This window comes from Pimephales promelas, chromosome 14 (genome assembly GCF_988280905.1).
Source record: "Pimephales promelas chromosome 14, fPimPro1.hap1.1, whole genome shotgun sequence".
NCBI lineage: Eukaryota > Metazoa > Chordata > Actinopteri > Cypriniformes > Leuciscidae > Pimephales > Pimephales promelas.
This window is the reverse complement of record NC_142782.1, coordinates 28560568-28579644: the sequence shown is the minus strand read 5'-3', so window position 1 is coordinate 28579644 and position 19077 is coordinate 28560568. Positions and strand designations below refer to the sequence as shown.

At 36.7% G+C, this 19077-nt stretch overlaps 1 protein-coding gene across 2 annotated transcripts in view; it reads left to right on the top strand.

Annotated features, from left to right (window-relative positions):
* The window catches only part of doc2g (double C2-like domains, gamma), a 32069-nt gene that overhangs the window by 8695 nt on the left and 4297 nt on the right, over positions 1–19077 (top strand). For both annotated transcript variants that reach the window (XM_039664241.2, XM_039664252.2), the window contains exons 5-8: positions 4339–4448; positions 8576–8702; positions 8841–8897; positions 10346–10470. In XM_039664241.2, the coding sequence (XP_039520175.1) occupies positions 4339–4448; positions 8576–8702; positions 8841–8897; positions 10346–10470 (419 nt within the window). The remainder of the gene's footprint in view (positions 1–4338; positions 4449–8575; positions 8703–8840; positions 8898–10345; positions 10471–19077) is intronic.

Sequence of the window (19077 nt, the reverse complement as noted above, 5' to 3'; positions counted from 1 at the left end):
ATCACATTAAAAAATGTGTAAATCACCCGTAAAAATGTCATCAGAGAAGAAATGTCACTGCAAGAGGGAGGGGAACATATTTTAAGTAAAAAGTTTCGATTTCATGTGGACGTTAAATTGCTCTTTCTAATTAAAAGGAAACCTGAAAAAAAAGAGAATCACAGTTTTGACAAAAAAAAAATATTTATCAGCTTTTCGACATGTTTGAATGAATAAGTTATATATATATATATATATAATCAGTTATTTTTAATTGTAATAACATTTCACAATTGTACTATTTTTTTCTGTTTTTTGATCAAATAAATGCAGTCTTGGTGAGCATAAGAAACATTTTTCAAAAAAGACCCCAAACTTTTGAACAGTAGTTTATGTATAGGCCTATATGATATTTTTTTAACCGTACGAACCCAACACCATGTTCTGTAATGTTTAGTACTTTTTAATTGATTTGAATGGCAAATTAATATATGAAATGCTCAGTACCATAGTGATAGACACCATCACTGTACCACTGCCAGAGTATCCGTTTTAATTAAACCAATTGCGATTTGAATGATTATTCTCTTCCTCATTCAAGTCCCAGTAGCTGTTTGCTCAGCTGGTGCTGTTTTAATGGATTGTTACAAGTATTTTTTGCTGATGTCTGTTGGAATTAAAGAGTGTTTATTCATTTGCCGAGCATCCTCAGGGGGCGAGAGAGAGGATAGCCAAGCTTGGCTGGTTCCAGCGTCAAATGCAGCAGTGCAAAGAGTAGAGCAGAGAGAGAGAGAAATGAAATATGCAGAGAAGCAACATGTTCTTCAGGCAATGAATGACGTGGACTCGCTTTGTCAGGAGAGCGAGTGCACGCGAGAGAGTCTGCGGTTTGGGAGATTGTGTTTGGGTCTTCACAGCCAGAACATTTCTTTGATTTAACACTAATTTGCTAAACGAGCTTTTGGAGGGTAATTGCCCGGTTTGGGGAGTTTAGTATGCATGTCAGGGTATGTGAAGTGCATGAGTATGGGGTGAGAGCTGATTTTTAGAGATGCAACGGAGGAAGTGATGAACTGTGTGTGTATGTGGGGGTGGGTCAGATTTGGCCTACATTGTGGAGCAAATGTCCCCAAAAGCAGTGGCATCATTTTTGGGACCATTTCTAGGATGGATATGACATGACTAAAGGGGGAAAACAGTTTTTGTGTAGTGTGAAAGGGGACTAGGGTACAAAACTTGACCTAATATGTAGTAGTAGTTGTTGTTGTTTTTTAAAATACTATGCACAATTTCAACTGACCTTGAGAGTCAGGGATCATCATGCATTTTCATTGTAAGGAAAAGAGCTGTTTTGACATTTTATTTTACAGAGAAAAAAAGTCATGCATATTAGGAGCAACATTGGGTGTACATGAATGATGACAGAATTTTTGACTTCATTGAACTGGCAACATTTAGACATAACATTTTGATTTTTTACCCCCATCTAGTGATGAAAAGGTAAATGACCATCCAGTGAATATTAGTTTCTGTTCCTCTCAATTTCGATTTCGTTTTAACTCCTACGGTGGCCAGTGTAGTCCAAGATTAACATGGCTTCCAGTTCGACCTCGTCCATGAGTGTTAACTCAAACGTAAACGCGAAAGGCGAAGCTTGAATTAACGGGTATGTCCCTCTTTGGCTAATGTTCTTTCAAGATGGAGGGGCAACATCGCGACCGACATCATAGACATATACACTAGACCTCACCTTGGCTACAGCAGTTCATTGGAACGAATGGGTCAATAGAGCCGCCATCTTGAAACAGGGGAGCCCCTCCACTTTAATGCATCAGCGTCAATGTAGTAGACACAGGTCTAATGGAAATAAAATCACCATAAATCATCATGAATGCGATTTTTCTTGTTTTTTTTTGGTTTGTTCCAACGGTCAGACATGTATTTATCATTGATTCCAGAAAGAAAAAAAATTATTATTATTTTTTTTAAAACATTCTTCCTAGTTCAGATTTCATCCGTGAACATCATACGCTGCACAAAAGTCCGCCACCATCAATGAATTCGAAGTAAAGGCAGAGATAGCAGCGTTACCTAGCTACTTCCTCTGACAAGACCCGTTCCAAGATGGCGGCGGTTTTGACGCATGCTCAGAACCCCAAGGTGAGGTCTAGTGTATATGTCTATGGACCGACATTAGAACCCCTTACCCGTATGTATTTTCAATGCCATATTATACACTCACGAGAATACTTTATTACTTGAACGAAGTAAATATACATTAATGAGCACATATATTTTTGAAAGAACTAAGTGTTTTTAGCTAAGAATAAACTAAAAGAGTTACACAGTGTAGTTTTAAACAAACTTTTTAAAAGGATGTTTTTTGGAAGTTACATTTTATCATTTGATGGTTCTGTCTAGCGTACTGTCTATCTATACCTGTCTGTCAAGAAAAATGTAAGGTTTTAGCCAGGGTTAGTCAAGTTAGTAAATACACTGTAGATGATTGATGACATTATAGAATGTCCTCATTTAGATACTGTAGCTACAAAAACAAGTGTATGTTTGTGAGTATGGGGCAGCTGATTTTAGGGTAAGACACAGAAGTGGTGATGATTTTGTGTATATGTAAGACAGAGGGGAGGTAAGCTGGGGAAAGCCTCCTGTCCTTTCTCTCAAATGCAAAGTAGGTGAGCAGATGTCTGCCTTTCACCTGAGGGAGAAGAAATAAATGATGTCTCCTCTTCTGGCCTCCCTGACTGACTCTCTCTCTTCATCTTTACCCAGATGCATCATGCCCATTCAAACAGGGGGCATGTCCTCTCAGATTTTTGACCCAAGTAGATTTGAAATCCAACTTACATAAAATTATTTTTTAATATTTTTTATTTGCAGGTAAAATAATGTCAAAACTAGCTCGACTGAGCTGCAGCAGAATCTAACAGATTCTTTAAATTGAGAAACTATTTACAGCCGTGGTAATTTCAGCATAGATGGAGCTTGGGGTGTTAATTGTTTCCCCAAAATGCTCTTAGGTGATGAAATGTGAAATAATGTTTATTTTGGGCTGGATTGTGCTTCTGGTTTAGTGGTGAGTTTTAGTGCTCAGTTTCTTCATTTAAGATGTACTGGGGCAATGTGATGTAGTGGTTAAGACCTTGAGCAATACAAAAATGATCCATTATAGCTCAGTCTGAGATGCATCTTTAATGAAAAGGCAGAAAATATTGCTGGATGTGCTCATAGATATTTACAAAATAGATCTTTAGGGTTGCCAACTCTCACGCATTTGCCGTGAAGCATACAGGCTCTGTCTCGCGCTCACACGCTGGAAATCTCACGCCAAATTTAAAAAGCCAGTGTGCTGCTCAGACCATTTGGCATGTGACATCAAGAATCAGTCACTCAGTCATGTTATCAGTGTGAAGCTGCTTTGATACAATCTGTATTGTGAAAAGCGCTATATAAATAAATGTGACTTGACTTGACTTGACTCTCCCTGGATTTTGATATCATACGCCGTTCGGTCTGCGCAGCACCACATGAAGTCAAGCATATTGACATGGTATGGGTTTTAATTAAACCAGTGAAGATCTGCAACCTCTAGATTAGACCAGTCTGTACTAATCACGTTTCCCCCACACCGTTCAAGGTCACTATATATAAGCTGCTGACCCCCACCTGTGCGACGATCACCAAAGACGTTTAGGCGGCATTGTGAAACGCAGTATTTGTGCGCACAAAGCAGATTTGCACATCTCAGATAACTATTATTCATTTTGTTGTTGTTGATTTTAATATTTGACAATGCAACCAGCTGACAGGACTCCCTGTATGTTTACAACACAACATTATTTGAGAGATTTTTTTTCCTTGAGAAAAATTAACATGTAGCTGTACCTGATATTTATCCAAATGAATCAAGATCGCAATCGTATTGCAAGCGCATGAATGGAAATTGTGAAATTTGTCCCAATCACTGATGAAAACATTAGGCTAACAGTTGTAACATGTTGTCGCTAAACTTAATGAAATTCTGTTTAGTTACCAAATGTTTTGCACTTACACTTATTGTGATGCAATGCAACGCTTTAGAGAGCATAAGGTTTTTGGAAAGTGATGAATGTCTGCATAGGAGAGGTCATGCAATAGCCCTTACATGGAAATGGTTTGGGTATGTCTTATGCTAATTACTAACTCTGTGTGCACGCACGCTCCCTCATTTACATTAATCTGGGTTCATCAACATTATACTGATGTTAAGAACAAGTTTATGTGCGTGCACAAGCACAGCTGTTGTAAACCCAGCAGAAATGTAATTTATTGTCATTCTCAATACACTCTCCCTCTCTTTTTCAGGCAAACAAACTGCGCACTAAGACTTTAAAGAACACGCTGAATCCAGTGTGGAACGAGACGCTCATCTATCATGGCATTACGGCTGCTGACATGACCACTAAAACCCTCAGGTACAGTACCACCTCCGTTTCCCATGATTCTCACCTGCATCCAACTATTTTTGGCTTTACTAGCACGGCTGAATTCACCCTTTGAATGTACAGTATGGCTTTCTGTAAAATCCCACGAGTGTCCCCGTCCACCTTATTAATGACAGTGAGAACATTGTTGAGCCCCATTTGTGTGCTGTGCATGTGTGAATTTCATTACTTCATGATGTTCAGGTCAAGTCAACTCAGAGCGCATTGTGTGTGGGCATATGTGTATATTCGCGTCTTTGACAGCAGGTAGTGGACGTCTCTGTGGTGCAATAACACACATTAGCCTTAAGGTATCACCCACACTTGGGTCTAACCTTCTGTGTAGAGGAATGCTACAATCGGCTTTATGCGGAGCGTCACGTGACCAAACCGGAAAACGGGTCTCATCGCATCCGCTTGTCATAGAAAGCGTTCAACGGCCGTAAGAACTGACTACGATATCTATGGATTTTTATGGTAATCAGCTAACCTAACTAGTTAACTTTGTTATTGGTGTTTTATTCCATTTAAATATCCAAACGTTACTGTGAAGAAGAAAAAATATAAAACGTTTAAATATCAATCTGCATATGTGAGGGACATTGGTTATGCTAATCTTTGCTCGCTCCTTTTAAGTTATCTTGAGTAAAACTGCAAAAAAATTTCATGAAGCACATACAAAAGACCTGGACCGGAAGCGATGAGACCTGTTCAAACAGAATACGGAAGTAAGTTGTGCATAGAGCCTATTTGAGCAATAAAACTCAGAAGACAGTGAGTGACAGTGAGTAATTTCTCTACAAATGTAATAGAAACCCTTCTGATGTACAGCTGGGAAACAAACCTAGCAGGAGCTCTTGTAGGATGAGAGAGAGGGAGTGAAGCTGTTTGCCTTACATGTTCCACTTTTTGGTTGAGGCCGTGAATAATTCTAGTTTCATACTGAAATGGTTATTAACTCGACCCCGATTTACTCAGCACTGGAGAAACACCTTCAATCCAGAGATTTTAGCCTCCGCAGTGAAACTGTTTAACACAGAAGCTTCTTGTAAATTAAAAATACAATTAGATGCATACATTCTGCCAAAACTGACACAAGCCGAATTGTTTTTCGTGGCAAACATGGATTCTTGCCACTTTTGAATCCCAAAGGATGAGTTTGATTTGACGATTCTTTACGCTCTGTTACGCTGTGTGACCATCATTCTGAAGAGCAAGTTGTTGGAGCCCAAGGCATAGATGGAGTATGTCACCACGGGCAGCGTCAGCACCTTGTCACAGTGGCTGTGTCTGGGCCATGACAGCTGGCTAATCTCAAACCCGACTGCAGTCGTTCAGTGCAGGGAGAGGCGGCAGGGATGAATATTTTACATATAAATTTCCAGAGCAAGTATTTCCATATTTACTGTATTTCCTCCCATATTCTTCAGCTTTTGTCATTTGAATGTCATTTCTCAATGAGAACAATGACTGCTGATGGGCTTCTTTTTTTTTTTTTTTTTAAGAATGGCTGCGTTATCAATAGTGCTATTGTGCCATTATATAAAAGCATCCTATGCTATTAGCGGAGTCATTATCATAACGAATGTCATGGAAGCATACAGTAGGTCTTTTTTTGTTTATTAGTAGACAATGAGTGTTGAGCAGTGGTCTTTTAGGAGCATAGCTGACAAATTTGTTTTGCCACATTTTAAAAACACCTTAACCAGATGTGACACATTTCCAGCGTCATTTTTCAGGTGAAAAAGCATGACTCAACAATCGCAGCTAATCAGAGCAATTTCGTGTTTAATTATATTTTGTTCAGGGATTTTAGAGCAATGAGATTTTGCTGTTGGTGGAGGAATTTGATTCATTGTAGTGAAATGAATCTTTGAATCTGTTCACTATTGAATCTGTCTGTCTGCCTGTCTGACGTTATATCTGAGAAAATGTGTATGACAAAAGTCATAAACATTCATAAACACTCCTTCATGTTCATGACAGGTGTTATGTCATGTTTATGACAGTGTCATGTCAGTCTTATGCAGCACACCCCTTCAAATAAAGTGTTACCTTATTTGGTTATTGAGAGTAAACCACATATTTCCATATATTATATAATATCCATATACTTCCAGCATGTTTTGGAATGTTGGGGCCCTTACCATTACCGTGCTAGATCCAAAGCGGTAAAAAATGGCGACAGCACAGTACTTACACAATTCAACCAGGCCTTGGCCCCTTAATTTTGCATTTGCCTTGGGAGGGAATTATTTAAATGTGCTATATTGTGACGGAAGAAAACTTAAGACTGCAATCAAAGTGTTTCAGGGAGTTCAGAAACAGTGCTTATTGATATAGAGAATAACTCCCTTTGGAGTGTTTTTGTGCTTTGTAACATTGCAAACATTCTTCATTCTTCAAAGAAAGTTTTTAAAAAGCATAATAGGTCCCTTTTTAACAGAAAAAATGAGTGTACTGGGTTTTAATTGGTAGCCGATGTCATTAATCAAATTAGCATATGAAATATTTAAACATGTGAGAAACTCTGAATGACGAGCAGTCAAATTCTGCAGAAACCTCTGGAGCTTTCTGCGAAATCCTGCCGGCACAGATTTTGCGTGGGGCTGCGCATGACTCATCTGACTAACAGTTCAATACTGAATAAACATTGAATAGTACGCGTCTTCTGGATGTCCTGCATGTAGGTGACTTCCGTATGCATGCAAGCTCTTGAAATAATCACAGTGACTGACATTAATAAGGAAAAGCTCAACCCTGTGACTTATTCATAGCAGCTTCAGGAAGAATGATAAACAGGAAGTGTAGAGCACCTGTTATCCACCTCCACACGAGTGTGTGCATGCGTTTGTATTAGCATGTGTACACACCTTGCTGGAAGGAATGACTAATCCAGAAAGCAAGAATCCAACAAGATCATGATGTCAGTGTCATCTGCTTACTGATCCGTGCAACAGAAGTGAATCGATCTAAATAACTTTAGCTGGACAATAACTTTATTCTAGAGCTGCTGTAAAGCCCTAACAATCTCCATTACTTTAATTTCCCATTATCACTGTAAAGCTGCGACAGTCCATATTGTTAAAAGCGCTTTATAAATGAAGGTGACTTGACTTGACAATGTCTTTTCTTACATTGTTTACTATAGATTCCTATTTTCCTTTTCTGGTTATTGTTGTTTCTTTTCCTTAATTCACTCTTTCTCAGTGTCAATACTAGAGGTTGAAAGATAATACATTTTGACGATTCCAATAACTAAGGTGGGGGGGCAGATTTACTTTTAAAAATAATATAGATATTTTATCTAATCTTATATACATTAACTATTTTTTTATGTCACATATTTCACGATGTCATCTATGGAGGATTAAAGTCACACAACTGTGTTAATTTCAAGTCAAATTTGTCAATGAAATTTGTGATGCGGTTCAGTGAGTCAGATGTTAACTCAGTAAGCAATCTGGTGGATTCAGTGATTCGATTGAAAGATTCAAAATAAATCTCTGCAGTTGTGGAGTATTTTGACTCATTAAAGTGGACTCATTCATTAAAAGAAATGGCTCATATTGAACTGAATCAAATAGACTCAGAGTCAGACTCAGAGTCATGTTTTTACACATGCATCAAGCAAGACAAGACAAGACGAGAACGAGATTTATTTATTTTTTTCCAGTGATCAGATTTTAAATTATTATGATTAATTTAGATACCAAACTCACAACTCGGATTTATTTAGTCTTGTTGCTGTAAAATCAATTGCTCTGCCATTGAATAGCGATGCAGGAACTGCTTTAAAATTAATGGTGTGACTAATTTTATGCAGCAGTCTAGTCTGGCAGATTTGCTCAATTCATATTCAGAAGTCATTTGAATCTAAAGTAATTTTGTCACTGACACAAGTGTTACTTTTTCCTGATCTCTGATCTTTTTTCACTACCAATGAAATGGTCAAAAATGATGTTTTGGTCAACCCCTAGTCAACACCACCTTCTTCTCAGCTCATATTAGCAGATATTCACTTTTTCTCTAGCTGTGGGTGCAACATGCTTAACACATTCTGCCTTGAAGGTTGAGCTGAAGAGTTGTGAGTGCCATCTCTCTCTCTCTCTTTCCAGGCTGTGTGTGTGTGATATGGATCGTTTGGGACGGAATGAGTTCATAGGTGAAGTCAGGGTGGCACTCAAGAAACTGAAGGAGGGAGAGAGCAAGAAATACTACATGGGTCTCGAGAGAATTGCACAGGTGTGTGTGTGTCTGTGTGTGTGTGTTAGACACGTCATTGTGGCCGTTGTGAGGTTACGTCCATTGGAATTTGTACAATGCATAATTTAGTGTTTGGGTATTTAGTCTATTATTAATAACATTTCTTTGGTCTTACAGGCCCGGGAGGCTAACAGTCAGGCAGTGGATCCTGGTTCTCTTGTTGCAGAGGAGGAGGTAAAGATTCAATAATTTCCATCCCATACTTGATACCTCTGCTCACTCTCCCTATTTACACTGAAACTGCACCAGAATATCGAACACTCACAATCAGGGTATAATGAGAAGAAAGAGATGAGGGCCTGTTTTTTTTATTATCTCAAATTTACTAATTAACCAAAGCACTATCCTGAACTCTTGTTTGTCTCTTTGTACTGATAAACTGTCCTGCTCCATGAAGTTATTATATTCATTGGCAAATAGCTGATTGTGAGGCAATTACTTTTAAAATAAATTTCACCATTTTTTCATGTAAATCGCTAATGAGAATTTCTTTAATTATATGTATATTTTAAGATAAAATTCTTATCATTTTTGCCTGTACTAATATTGTGTACAGGGTTCACATACATTATTAAATTTAGTATGAGAGGATATAAAAAGCCAAAAGATAATTTGTCCATCAATTGCTGACAGTTTAAGTATATATTGCACTACTGTTCAAAAGTTTGGAGTCAGTCAGTTTTTTTTTCAATGTTTTTAAAAGTATACATCTTATGCTCACCTGCATTCGATGCAATTATTTGAATATTACAATAATAATAATAATAATAATAAACGGTTCTCAATTTAATATATGCAACAAGAATCGTATCCCTGTGATGTAAAGCTGAATTTTCAAAATCATGTGATCACATGATCCTTCAGAAATCATTTTACTATAATGTTTTGATGCTGAAAAAACATTTATTTTTATTACCAATGTTGAAAATAGTTCTGCTGCCTAATGTTTTTCTGGAAACTGATTACATTTTTTTTACAGGATTCTTCACCCTTAGAAGAAATGGTTCTATTTAGAACCAGAAATGGTTCCATCCCATGCTTCATATATGGAACTCCAAAATGGTTCTATATAGAACCACTTTGGTAAAAGGTTCTATTGGCCAAGTATGGAACCCCAGGGTTCTATATAGAACCCAGAGGAACCCTTTTTTAAGAGTGTATAGAACCTTTTAGGGGTTCAAAATACGTAGCGCTGATAGAACCTTTTAAGGTTCTATATAGAACCTTATCTTCTAAGAGTGTTTGATAAATAGAATTATCAGCATTTATTTCAAGTAGAAATAACATTTCAAGAGTTAGACATTATAAATACTGTATCTTACTGTCACTTTTGAGATAAAATAAAAAATAAATCTAAATAAAGAAATCTGACTGACCCCACACTTTTGAATGTTATTGTTTTCATCTCTTACTGAAGGGGTTTTAGTATATACTTTAATGTTACTCAAAAATATCTTGCCTTAACTTTTACAATATTGAATAAAAAAAGACATTTTCTGTCACCATTAGTTTACATCCATTAAAACAGACATATATTGTTTAATTTATTATTGATGGTCTGATTATTGATCAGTGGAAACAAGCCAACTGCAGACTGTCTATCTCTTTCTCTGTTTCTCTAGCGTGGCCGTATCCTGGTCTCTCTGCTGTACTGCACAGAGAAAAATTCTCTGGTTGTGGGAATTATTCGCTGTGCCCACCTGGCCGCCATGGATTCGAATGGCTACTCAGACCCCTTTGTCAAAATGTGAGTCTTTGTTTTATTTATTTTTTGCCACGTTTTTTTAGAATGGACAGTGGCAAAGTGACAGGAATTGATCAAAGAGGCGGATTGGGTTACACTTCCCTCTAGGCCAAAAATAAAGTGGAAGCTTTTAGTCCGAAAGCCTATTTTGGCATCGTGAAAGTTGCATAAAAAAACAGCCAATCAGATTAAACCAGATAAAAATAGGGCTTACCAGCTTTGGGGCGCAATATGCATCAGATCATCAAACGGTCTGTTTGTGGTCATTATGTGTTGTTTTGTTTTGTTGTTTTTTTCAGAGGTTTGAGATGAGACCCGTGGTCTTTGTGTGACGATCTGAGCCTACAACCCCACACGAGTGAAGCTAATGTTGTTATCAGTACCTCAAAGCACCAATGTTGTTCAAATAGAGTTAAAGCAAATTAGCGCAATCCCCAAGGCTCTTGTAGTGAGTCACACACAGCCTTTTTACAGCCTTTATTTAATTTGCACATTTATTACAATGCAAAAAGTAAGTTTTAACAAGCACAATTTCGTTTCATCCTTCCTTGAATCAGACGAACGCAAGCATGTGTAAGTGCGTTATGACTCAATTCATTGCCATCGCCCTCCTCCTAGTTAGCATCATGGATTTCATTTCAGGGTGATTTATTTCTCTCTGTACCTCCGGTTGATCATAATTTATCCCCCTGTGGGTTCTTGCGAAGAATAATTCAAAGTCCACCCACACAATAAGATTCTATTTGGAGGCTGAGAGAATTAATGGGGCATAGAGAATGAAACGGAGTCAAGAGGCAAGCGGAAAGTCCCAAAAAAAAAAAAAAACTGGATCTTTGCTTCTCCTGTTTTTAATCGTCCTCTCTCAGCTTCAGCTTCTCACCCTCGAGTTCCCACCACTGCAATGCTCTTTTATCATTTGCCATACCTCTTTTTCTCGACTCATTCCATTCCTCGCTCTCTCTCTCTCTCTCTTCTCTCAAGTCTGATAAAGCATGCATAAATCTTGGACCACTCTTTTCCTGTCGATGGGGTCCTGTTCATTCTTATCATGGATGTATTTTGATGCGTAGTGTGATGGAGAGGAGGTTTTTTCCGCTATCTGCTCTGAGGAGATAGGATTTCCTTGTTTATCATGCCAGTTACAGGCACTGATGGGCTCACTAGAGCATTGGAAATCTATTGTTGAAGAGTGGACTGCAGGATAGACTGCTGGGAGTGTGCGTGTGCATTTGTGTGTGACAGGTGCTTTAGCGCTTGTTTAGGACTAGACTTGTCAATATAGTTTAGGATAAGGTGGAGATTTTGACTCTTTCTCTCCTGACATGTATGACAGTATGGCAGAGGCTTGTTTGGATGCTGGGTTGTTTGTGCACTGTGACCGCTGGACCAGGTGTTATTTGCCTTTTTGTCCGCTGACGTTGATTCCAGTTATGGCCGGATTTAGCTTGAATTTATTGATGCAGCACTGTGGTTTTATTAGCCTGGATTTTCTGCATCAGTGACTCTAGTCTTTTTAATAGCAGTAAAGGCTTTAATTGCAATTATTAAATGGATTCTGGAAAACTAACGTAACATGGCATAATTGGAATACATCAATAATGTGAATAGCAAGTGTTTTCAGTATCGCTAATTAGCTAATTTTTATAATGTGTATTCGTATAATTATGAAACGGGTCAGTAAGCTTAACGATAAAGATTTGTTTTTTACATGATTTATATTTTTACTAACCATTTTCCTTTTGAAAAACAAATATAAAAATATTTTTTATATATAAAAATATAAATAATAATTATCTGGAAATGATTGTGACAGCTATAAATTATGATTTTAAAATTTTTTTTCATAATTTTATCCAACATTGTCCTTGTGAAAAACAATTACAGTTACAAAAAATATTATTTCTATTACTAATTGGTTTGTAATTTTTAAAGTCCTCATGTAGTCAATAATTTGATCCCTTAAAACTCATCTTTGATCATCAAAATTTCATATTTAAATGATTCTATGGATATTCTAATTAACCCCGCCTCCACTAAGTCTCACCAGCTCAGAGATCCACTGATTAACGTGATTGGTTACAAGGCAGTTTGTGACGTCAGAAACATCAGCATTTTCAAACTGCGTTTTTGAGACTGTCTTTAATTGGTTCACTGCCGTTTTAAGAAGAAAATACTCCGCAATGGTGTTGACGGATGGATTTGTACATGGCTTGTCTAAAAACACCGCATAGACATTTACACAACATTAAAATGTTGATTTTTCACCAGGGGGACTTTAACACATTTCAAACAGATGCTTCTCAGTTAAGTCATTCTCTCGGTGTCATCTCATCTTCAACTGCATCAGTCAGCTAACTCTCTCAGACTGGCCCCAGGTCAGCAGCCCATCATTATTGTTGAGTCCTGAACTGGCTTATACTGTAATAGAGGGAACATGGAACTGGACACAAGTAGGGATTAAGTGTAGAGGGGACTGGGGGCCAATCAATACTGTAGTCAGTCCGTAGGAGGAAAGAGAAACTAAATCTCTAGATTTGGAGGGTGACTGCTATTGACGTTCACATGTTTTGTTTTCTCTGTTGAGATGTTTTTCTCAGACAGCAGTGTCTGAGAAAAGTGGTTTTAACAGAAAAAGCTCAGGCAGGGAAGCTTACTCAAACCCCTCTCTCTCTCTCTCTCTCTCTCTCATGGTGAATGTAATCACCATATCCAGGTTGCTAGAAGGAAGACCGTGTAGCTAAGGCAAGGCTACAGACATTTTCAGAGAAATTCAGGAAATAAATTTCTATATCTGAATTGTATTTGAAACATTTCAAATGTAATTAACCAAGCAACTAATTGGTAGACGTAGCCTTTCTGTTCAATAAAATGAATTTTAAAGCAGAAAGATGAACGGAAATTTTACAGGTTTGGAACGACATGAGGGTAATTAATGACTTTAAAAAAAAAATGAAATTTTGGGAGTACTATCCCTTCAGCAGATTATGTGTGTGCTGAGGAAAACACTTTTGCACAAATAGTCTTTTTGGGAGATTACCTGATAATAATTATACTTCAAAAGAGGTTTATTTTCTTAGGCTGCAAAGATGGAAAAAAAAGTAAAATGGTGACTTAAAAGTTGATGAAACATATTTTCAAACCATTTTACATCAATTATGTAATGCATTTTCTTATGAAGCAGAATATTCTGCCACTTGATTAAATCATGATCCCTTCATGACAGGTTATTAGAAATTATTAGTTTGCTGACATAAGCCAATATGGAAAGATGTTTCAGAAGCAGAGACTTGTTTAAAGATTACACTTTTTTTTTACATTGAATAACATGCACCAGTAAATAGAACAGGGATGTTTATTAAAAAGGTAAATAGGGTAAATTCACATCTAATGTTGCAGAAACCTCTGTCTGCTTTGATAGTGAACAAACACACCAACGGTAAACGGTAATCCAGCTGAGGCTAGCATTCATGAACGTCTGCCTTTCGGCAAATCAGTTAGGGTTGAACATCACATAAAATAATGAATATTCATGACTCAAGTACGCCTGGCACAGTTGCGCTAAGCTGCTGACAGAAAGTAAACTTCCTGAGGAGCAAAGACATGAACAACAGCAGAGAAGAAGAGCTTCTTTTTGCTTTTTTGCATATTGTTTTTTGTACAATGCTGTTTTTGGAAAGTTTAGTTTTATTCTTTCAAGTACTTTATCACATGAGTGTATCCGTAGCAACTAGGCATTTAAAACTGATGATGTTTCTAATGTGTAGTTAGAGAGGCTGATGAGATTTCGATATGCCCCCACTTTTCAGATTGTGTGCGCGCGTGTATGTGTGTGTATGCAATGATTATGAATGAGGCCCTGTAGAGTTCAGCTCTATTTTCATCTGGCCCTCGGCATCACCACATAATTAGAACAGACAAGGGAATGCAGATATTATTGCACATGCTCTAATTAATGTCATTACACAGGACACAATTTCAATAGTTCCTCTTTCATTTGAACTTGTGACGGTGAGACATTTAAGCTCACATTTGAATGTTTATTCAGACGCTTTGCTGTCTTGCACAGACTTGAATGTGCAGAAATGTAATTGCAGAAGCGATTAAGTCAAAATGTAATTAGTGACTAATTCACAGATACATGGATGCAGGTGCACATTTAAGCTGAAGTGTGTCATTTTCTGAATGTTAAAATACCTTCCTGTCTCAGTTTAATATGCAGAGTCAAATATAGCATGTTGATTTCTGGGAAAAATGTCAACATTGTTCTGCTTTCAGAACATTTCTGTTTGTTTCATCAATCTAAGCATCCCAACAGCAACATCGGCTAAAGCAATGGCACGAGTTAGGGGCAGGACTGTCAGTTTGATTAATGCATCCATCATGGTTGGAATATGTACTTCATTTATTAAACAATCATTAATGAGAATTGCACTACCATTCAAAGTTTTGCGGCCAGTACAATTTTTTTACTTTTTATTGCGCAAGGATAAATTAAATTGTAAAAACAATTCAGTAAAGACTTGTTACAATTTTTATTTTTGGAAAAATATTAATTTTTAAAATATACAACATTTAAAAAAAGTTACCCTCCCTAACTTTTTGAATTTTTTTGTTTTTTGTTTTTGGTAATTATTATGCATTTGTTTAATCCATTATTAATTTAGTTCATTTATATATATATATATAGCTTCTCTGGAAAAAACTTTAAAGTCATCATCCAGCTCAGTTCAGTTCTCATTTAATGGTGTCAATGCAGGCAGATCAATATTATTGTTGACTATTAAATTAAATTGTTACATGTAATTTGTTTGTAGTATAAATTCAATATGGACATACTACATCCTGAAGTACATACTTCCTTTTGGCATTGTCATGCGATGTGACCATTAATTGTAATGTGACCATCATCTGCATCATTGTTCCTCGCCATTTCTAAATACGATGACTCCCCCATTGCCTTATCGGAGAGTAAAGTTTCCTTTGGATATACACTTCAAAATCTGGGTAGGTCATTCAGAACATTTTCAGCAAGAATTTTATTAATAATGTGTATTTGGAAATTATTATAAGATTTTCTTTTTAAATATATTAGGAGAGTTGGCAAACTTGTACACAATTCCATTCGGTGGACACAAATGACCTTTTATATTTATGCATTTGGCAGAAGCAAAACAAGTTGCATTACATTTTAAGGTATGTACATTTTACAAGCTTTCCTGTTGCACAAACAGTAGAGTGTTGGCGCTTGCAACGCCAAGGTCATGGGTTCGATTCCCAGGGAAAGCAAGAACTGATAACAATGTAGATGGAGTACCTTGAAATGCAATGTAAGTCATAGGGTTGGGTATCGTTTGAATTTGAACGATTCCAATTCCTTGTTTCGATTCCGGTTCCTAACGATTCTCGATTCCGATTCTTTTAAGAGGAATGAATATCAAAACTAGGAATCGAAATTTTAACTTTTGAACGATTCCGGGAAAAACGAAAAGTTAGTCTCGGTTCCAATCGATACTCGATTCTCGATACCCAACCCTAGTAAGTCACTTTGGATAAAAGCGTCTGCCAAATACGTATATGTTAATGTAATTAGTGCATGCATTGGCCCATGGAGTCAAACCCATGGCCTTGGCTTTGCTACTGTTGCTCCAGGAATGATAATTACATGCACTAATTTAATGCTGCTTGCACTAATTACAAATGACACACTTCAGCTTTAATATGAAAATATGAAGTCAAATGTTTTTGTTTTGTTTTTCATGTTTCACAATGCCTGTTATGAACTGAACTTGCTTCAAGAAATAATGCAAGACTAGGACTGAACAGACAGGGGGTTCACATATTGAAAATGTCATTCTTATTGCTCTGAATTTGCCCTGCCACTACACAGTGACTTCAAATACTCAAGACTGTCGTTTTAGGCGTAAACATTCTGTCCATGCTAAATTCCTTCTTTCATCCAGGATTGACATTGGTCATTGTGGACAAGCTCTTCTAAGATGACAGTTATTCTTTTAATTATCAGATGATAATTGTCTCCTTAGGGTTAGATCTGAAGTGAGCTCCAAAGTATCTAAATGAAATTTCCTGCAGCTCTTCTTTACAAGGACAGTGGCTCATGTTTAATGTAATAACATCTAACATTAGCATGTCTACCATCACCATCAGTTAATTTTGTCTTTTAAATCAAGTTTATCCACTCTCTAACTCTTTCACACTATGATAAATCAATGATACCTTAATCACAACTTTCCTTAGGAACATATGTCGCGGGCCCTGTGAGATTTGGTCCCCAATTAGGTCCTCTATAATGTAGTATATTCATTAGGCCCAGGGTTCGGGAACACATCCAAAAATTTAGTGAATTTAAATCTGAGTCTGTATAGACCAATTAATATCCAACACTTATTATGGGACATGTCAATAAAAAATTAATAGGATCACATTAAAAAGCCATTAGAGATGCAAAATCATCCTGTCAGTGACGTAAATCTTGTTACACAGAAATAAAACATCATTAATATTCTGACTAAAAGTCATTAGGTGAAAGTTACTGATTCATTTCTGATTGATATCCAGTCATGTACCAGCAAATCAGTCAATTAATATCTAAAGATTGGCTAATTTTATATTGAATTACCGTTCAAGCATCTATTAATCGTTTCTATAGTGAGTCATTAGTCTATTGGTTAACATCCAGTGGTAAATCATTTCTGGCACCAAACAAACCCAGTGTTAAATGATCATTCGTTTGTAATTATAATGAAAACATCCAACGTGATTGCAACTGTGATATTGCTTTTAATTTGATTTCTTTTAGGTTGATATTACGAAATTAATTTAAGACGCAATAGTTACAGAACCAATGCACATCTCTGAGCAATCCACAGTTGTGTAGTGAGAGTCGTTCAAGAATGATTTGTTCATTTCGATTAATCTTTTATATGAGTTCAGAATAACGAGTTGTCTCAGAAGAATTCGTTCATTTTGTCGTAACTGCACATGCACAACACTTTCAATCCACAAAACACATTATTTCTGTTTCTTATAATTTATCTTTGGCTGCATATTCCTAATTTGTAATAAGATTCCGTATGGACGTGTTCGGTGAAAATATTTTACAATTTTAACTAAATTTGTTTCTGAATGAATTAGTGTTTTCTGTGTAATGAATGAATGATTCAGTTTATAAATAAATGACTCAATCGCTGAAAAAAACATACTAGCATATTACTCTACAACATAGCAGAGTATGGCAGAAATAGAAAGAATAGTTTGTGGGGATGTGGTTCTGAATTCAGCAAATGTGAATATAATATAATATTATAATATATGATTAGATATTTTCTGATATATGTTATTCACAAAATTCAATGGTGTTTGTCTAACACCGTTAATGTTGCATTATTTAAAGACCCCCTGTGGTGAAAATCAAGTTTTTAATGTTGTTTATATGTCTATTTGGTGTTTTTAATATGCTTTAAGGCGAACCATGTGCAAATTCATAAGTCAACACCATTGCTGCTGATCATATTCTCAAAAACTCGGTTCCTTACGTCACAAACCTTGTAACCAATCACGTCAATGTGTGGGCGGGCTTTTAACTCATTAACCGGCTCTGAAACATGGGAATCTCAAGAAAAGCCAGGTTTTCCTGGTAGATTTTTCTGTTTATATGAAAAATCAGGTACATTTAGCAATATACATAGGGCAGTGAATTATATATGATGTATATTACGATGTTATGATGAACCATATGCCTTTCTCCACTGACAATCTATGATGTTCAAAGTGTTTCTAATAGAAGACAGACTGAGATGGCAAATAGGAACATGGTTTGTAACATTAACACATTATTAGCTGTTTGATAATATAGTCAAGCAAAATGCTAATCATATTAATTACCGTTATGTCTCCGATGTTGTAAAGAGCAATACCTTTGTGCAGCATTTACCACAGTAACTTGACTAAAAGTTGACCGAGTGGATCTCTGAGAAAGCACAACAGCCTGCATTACGAATGTACTTTCGTCATTTTATAGAGCTAATTTAATGAATTTATTTAATTTACTTAATCTGCCTCTAACAGTGCAGATATCATGTACAAATACAGGCCAAAATTTTCTCTGTGATTCTTGTTGCTCAAACTTCATGTGTCGTTTAGATATATTCAACTGTACTATGTAACTGCTTTGGTTCGGAGGCATGTTTCACAACTCGTCATTGCAATATGTCTCTTGCATCATATCCCCATGCGTTTTTTTCACCTCTCACATGTCTCTCTATCTCTTTTCTCTGTAGCATGTTGTGTAGCTTGATATCTCCATGAATGATAAATGATACGTTCTGATTGATAATCCACTGATGACTCCATGAGCCACAGACGTTATGGATGCGTCATCTGTCCTCCGACACTCTCTCAATCCATTCATTCCATCCATCCTCAATTAGAGATTATCATCTCCCAGTCTGTAATGGATTGAATGAATAATCAAAAACAACACCCCACCATCACTACCTCACTCTACAAGGTCTCTCTCTCTCTCTCTCTCTCTCTCTCTCTCTCTCTCTCTCTCTAAAATGTGTCATCATGCTCTAAAATGAGCTCTTACAC